Source organism: Mus caroli, chromosome 5 (assembly GCF_900094665.2).
Source record: "Mus caroli chromosome 5, CAROLI_EIJ_v1.1, whole genome shotgun sequence".
Taxonomy (NCBI): Eukaryota; Metazoa; Chordata; class Mammalia; order Rodentia; family Muridae; genus Mus; species Mus caroli.
In genome coordinates this window covers 93,757,518-93,763,208 of record NC_034574.1, presented here as the reverse complement: position 1 = coordinate 93,763,208, position 5,691 = coordinate 93,757,518, and the positions used below count along the sequence as shown (strand labels likewise).

The 5,691-nt window shown below is 43.4% G+C and overlaps 1 protein-coding gene across 1 annotated transcript in view; it reads left to right on the top strand.

Annotated features, from left to right (window-relative positions):
* Nucleotides 1-2,185: 2,185 nt before the first annotated feature.
* The window catches only part of Abraxas1 (abraxas 1, BRCA1 A complex subunit), a 16,815-nt gene continuing 13,309 nt past the window's right edge, over nucleotides 2,186-5,691 (top strand). Inside the window, exons 1-3 of the mRNA XM_021162693.2 lie at nucleotides 2,186-2,320; nucleotides 4,576-4,666; nucleotides 5,188-5,224. Of these exons, the coding sequence (XP_021018352.2) occupies nucleotides 2,189-2,320; nucleotides 4,576-4,666; nucleotides 5,188-5,224 (260 nt within the window). The 5' untranslated portion in view covers nucleotides 2,186-2,188. The remainder of the gene's footprint in view (nucleotides 2,321-4,575; nucleotides 4,667-5,187; nucleotides 5,225-5,691) is intronic.

Here is a 5,691-nt window from a genome sequence, read left to right as displayed (position 1 = left end):
ATTGAGCTGAAAGAATGCCCTCCTATTTTGTTTCTGCACAGGGGTTAATAATACGGTATTAGATTCCCCTCATCATGTAACCCACAAATTCATACTCATGCCTTTACTTTCAGTTCTTCGAGGGCTAAAGTTATGAGTTAAGTTTTAACTACTGTGCTTAAGAGATCTATAAAACAAAAACCACCTCTAACCTGTAAGCCCCACTTGCCCAAGGACAGCCAACTTCCTGGAATGCTGGGGGCTGCGGGTCAAGTAAGATAACAAGCCAGGTGTTTTCACTTCTGTGAAGAAGGTTGGTTGCTCCAGCTGCACAGGAAGTGCTTGGCCACATGTATGATAGAGGTATGTAGGCAGGAAGTATGTCCAGATAGGATTGCTGTTGATTGGATGAACGTGGGAATACGGAGTCTTGTGGGGTTTAGAGCCATTCTCTGGGCATCCGGCCGGTGTCCATCATCCTGACCAGTATCTAATAAAGCCTGCTTTACATTTTGCTCAAAAATTGTGGTACTAGTCTTATTTTCACCTGGTGGGATTAACACTTCTTCTTACTGCTTTGTATACCATTGTACAGTCACAACATGGTGATGTAGTTTTCAAACAGCAATCGGGTCTAGTGAGGGTGTTATCCCAGAACACAGCTGTGATGGTCTCAAAGATATGCCCACACAGTCTAGAAATCTGAATAGTTTCTGGTTGGTGGCACCGTTTGAATAGGTTCAGGAGGTGTGGTCTTGCTGAAGGAATCACTGGGGGCAGGCTTTGAGAACTAAAAGACTTGTGCCAATTTTAGTTTGCTCTCTCTGCATCTTGCTTGAGGTTCAGGATGTCCTCGGCTTGCTGTTCCAGTCACCATGCCTGCCTGCTGCCTGCCAGGCTCCCTGCTGTGACAGTGATGGGCTCCTATCCCTCTGGAAGTGTAAGCCCAAATAAACCGTCCCTTCCATAAGGTTCCTTGGTCATGGTGGTTTATCACAGCAACAGAAAAGCAATTAATATTCAGCAGAAATGTCACCATACCCAAGGTCATCTGCTCCATACTTAAAAGCGAATATTCAGAGAATGAAAGTTGGTGGAAGGAAATCGGGTTTATTCAAGAATTTGTATTCTGAGATATGGGAAACTATCTCTCCCCTCAAACTTGCATATTAGGGAACTCGGGTACATGAGGACTCCTTCACAAGGCGGGGGGGAGGTGTAGAGGTCAAAGGGTAGGAAATGTACATGCTGGGTAGGACCTTTGTCATCTAGGACTCTTGTCTTTATTCTCCTGTCACAATCAGCCTTGAACTCTGGTGGCTAGCTCATGTAATGAAAACTAAATACCATGGGCCTTTATATGTATTATGTATAATTATATATGTGATACATATGATAGTACCACGAAATATATATTAATACATACACATTCTATAATACATATGTATTATACATATGTACTCTATAAATTCTCCTTCCCTAGGGGGAGGAGAACTCCACAAGCTATTAGTGACCACAGAGTGGAGCTATGACTTCTTCCATGTTGCCACTGACAAGCTAATCCTGGCTATTGCACAACAAAACTGAGACATGCAATACTAATGCAATTCAGGAGCATGCCACTTTTGCCAACTTTCAGTTATTTAAAAACCATCGGCTTTTAAAATTGTGTATGTGCACACGTGTGAAATACATGTCAATCCCTCACCTTCTCACTTACTTTAGTCATATCACATGATCCAACACAATATGTTCATGCTTATCATTAAACTTTCACAATGTTATAAACATATATAGTCTTTAGACTCAGTTCATAACTTTATAATTGCAAGCAAACAAACCAAAGAATCAAATACACACAGACAGAATAACGCAACACAGCGGGAACACTCTAGAGAAGATAATCCCCACCCACCACTGGTTATTGGTCTTCCATAAATTCCAATAGATGAAGGGCAGTGGAAACCCCAAAAAGACATATCCGTGGTATTAAAATATTGCTAAGCGATTCTTGTTTTTACAACCATTAGTAGCCTTAAACTATCCATAAACAGGGTTTTCCATGCATGCTGCAGGTGTCTCAGCCAAGCTGATGAAAGAAGCACCCTCCCTGGCTAGAGGACACCCAGCTCCCTCCAACACGCGTCTCCCGGTGCGCAGGCTCAAGCCCCGCCCCTTAGGCCCCGCCCCTACGCCCCAGCCTCCCGTCATGCCCCGCGATAGTGGCTGTGGCGGCAGCGACCGAGGCGGCAGTATGGAGGGCGAGAGCACGTTGGGGGTGCTGTCTGGCTTCGTGCTCGGCGCACTCACTTTCCATCATCTCAACACAGACTCAGACACGGTGAGCCGGGCGCGGCTGCCGACCCCGCCGTCCCTGCCCGCAGTCCCCGCTCGCCCCGCGGGTTCGCGGAGCAGGGCGCCCTCCCGAGCTCTCATCCGGGCCCTTTTTCTCTGCTCGCCCTTGGGCGTGGAGGAAAGTTCCCCGGGGCCTCCGGCTGGGCGACGAAAGTCGGGCAGCTTCCCTGCCTCGCTACCCTGCTGTGCGAAGGATCCGGGCGCCGGGTCCTACCCGCAGCGCGTGTGCGCCGCGAGACTCGGGAGGACGAGCACGGGCGAGCCAGACCCCGCACCCAGCCGCATGGGGCTGGCCAGTTGTAGAGCTAACCTGGCATGAGGCTCTAAGATTCCGGCTACTTCTGTGCTACTTTCCGTTACAAACGCACTTTGTCCAGGATCAGATGTGTAAATGCATTTTTAAGCCTTTGCCTCCTTTCGAAGCCAGTGAGTGACATTGAAAACAAATTTTAAGGCTCTTTTTTTAGATTAAAAACTTACCGTAAAACTTTGAGGTCTGGCAGTAGCATCTTGTATTAAGTTCTTAGTAACATAAAGAAAGAAACTTAGAAACATCTAAAATGAGTTTGGGGTCTGCACGAATACAGTGCAGAGAGCACCATACCGAACAGTGTGGAGTAACTTATTTGAAGTGTTAAGTCCTTCGCTTTAAGTGTCAGATCTGCGTTGCCTAAATGGCTTCTCAGCACGGTCCCAGTGATAGGAGTGTACAATGATTTGATGTGCAGTACATCAAGATAACCAAGGGGAAACAAATGACATCTTTGAATGCGAGGTGCTCACCGGGCAGCACATAATGGGATGATACTGACATTAGCATGGCTCTACGGGAGGATGATATACAAACTGAAGCACTTCATACTAAACACAAACACGTGTGTGTATCTGTGGGACTTATTTTAGAAGATGTTTAGCGTGAACATAAGTAAACTGCCCTAAGTCTGTAGTTTATAGGATTAGCCCTTGTACACTACATCTTGGTGTTTGACCCTAGTTTCTCAGATATTTTAACTTTTGTTTGAAGAGTCATTTATTTTTATTTTATGCGTGTCTGTTACCTACTGAATATCTGTGGATCACACATGGGCAGTGCCCAAGTAGGCCAGAAGAGGGCATACCATCCTCTGAAACTTAATGGGAGATACAGATGTGGGCGCTGAGAACGAAATCCTGTTCTTTTGCAAGAGCAGCCACTGCTCTTAATGACTGAATCGTCCCTCCAGCTCAACTAAAGGTTTTAGAGTTGGTTTCTGAATAATTGTACTTAGAATTGACTGGTACTTTTCCTGGTTTTTAACATTGGGAGTATCAAAATCAAGAACATTTGCAATTACAGATTTGTACCCACTTGATTCTGTTAAAGGACTGGGACATTCCTATATGTTTGTTTGGTTGGTGGATCGATTATTTTGATGAAATGGAGGCAGGGCATTATAAACTAATTTTAATGAATAGAAGAGTTCACTTGATCTTTAAATGCACCCAAAGGAAAAACTTGAGTTACTGAAATGAAAAAAACAAAACAAAAACCCAAAAGGTTGCCTGTATTTTAAAAGAAAACAGGCACACAGTAGACCCATTGGGAAGCAGATGTAACTGAATTACAAATCTTTATTTTTTTTTTATAATTTTTAGACAGATTTACAAATGAAAACATTGATCACTTTAGCATTCCATAGCTAAGAAACCTCCACTGACACCCAGAAATATGTGTAAACTCCAGACTTCAGCTGCTCATTTGGAATATCTTGTGGGACTTTACCCTCTTGTTACAACTGTCCACAGGAGCCTTGCACTTCAAGACAAACTGCTCAGCTGGGCTCTTAAACAGACTTTAAACTTTTATGCTTTTGAGTTAGGGGTGCTTCACTCTCTGCCTTCCCAAACTATTACCAAGCCCTTTAAAGTCAGTCCCACTCAGCCGGACATGGTGGTGCATGCCTTTAATCCCAGCACTTGGGAGGCAGAAGGCAGGCGAATTTCTGAGTTCGAGGCCAGCCTGGTCTACAAAGTGAGTTCCAGGACAGCCAGGGCTATACAGAGAAACCCTGTCTCAAAACAAACAAACAAACAAAAAAATCAGTTCCACTCTGTCTCCCTCACAGCCTTTTCCAGTTACCCATGTGCCCACTACCTATAACACATTTGTATATTGTGAAATTCTGAGATGATATGATTAGGAGATAGAATATTGACCCTAGCCAGTGTGTTTCATATACTGCTTCTTTTGTTTACTCTCAGGAAGGTTTTCTCCTCGGTGAAATGAAAGGTGAAGCCAAGAATAGCATTACTGATTCACAGATGGACAACGTTAAAGTTGTTTATACAATTGGTGAGTCACTTAGTTCTGTGTGGTTTTGGTAGTTTACATGCCGAGTACAAGCAGCATAAATGTTACTTTCACTTTTATATTTTAGTTGTTCTGGGGAATACACACATGTCTAGACTCTTGTGTGTGTGTGTGTTTAAACTGATAACATATATATGGTAATGTTTTTAAAAGTACTACAAAAAAAAAAGAAAAAACCCAAAAACCAAAAGTGTGGGTGAAGTGGTACAGACTTGTAATCCTCACACTAAAAAATGGGAGGCAGGGGGATCAGAAGTACAGCTCTGCACGTTTGCTGTTGTCTAGGGAGTGTAACGCTTGCAGTTCCAGGTTGGACTTTTAGCCCTGCATGTCTGGGAGTCACTTGATTTCTGAGTGAGCGTGGTCTGTCTTAGGGGGGTCTGAAGAGGGATGAGCTCTGCACAGTGAAGCTCCTAGCTAGCAGGAGGTCAAACGCTCCTCAGGGTGGTGGGCAGTGGGCAAGCGATTAATACACTCATGACTAGAAATCCTTTTTCTCCTAGACATTCAGAAATATATCCCATGCTACCGGCTTTTTAGGTGAGTAATAGTATTAGTAAAAACAAGTAAATTATTCATTGTGACAATTGTTTGCAAGGTAAATAATTTTAAAAACTAACAGTGTCTTCATAACCAGACATGGTAATTTAGTGTCTTGGTTACATAGAAGTTTGTTTGATTTTTTTCAGTATCCAAGGTACACTAGTCCACGTCAACTGTGTCTGTAATTCTTTATTAGTTGTGTTACCCTTAGCTGGCCTCTACTGCCTCTGAAAAACCAGTGTTCTTTGAAAATTGCCTTTTCTTCTCACAATCCTCTCATTGCATATTATAAACTCATGACTGACATATACTTTAATGTCACTAACAGTCACCAAGCAAACAGACACAACCATAGGATGGTGTCATTTTAAAGATTTTAAAAGACCATTTTTATGATTTATATCAGCCACACAAGAAAAATAATGAAGCCGGGCGTGGTGGCGCACGCCTTTAATCCCAGCACT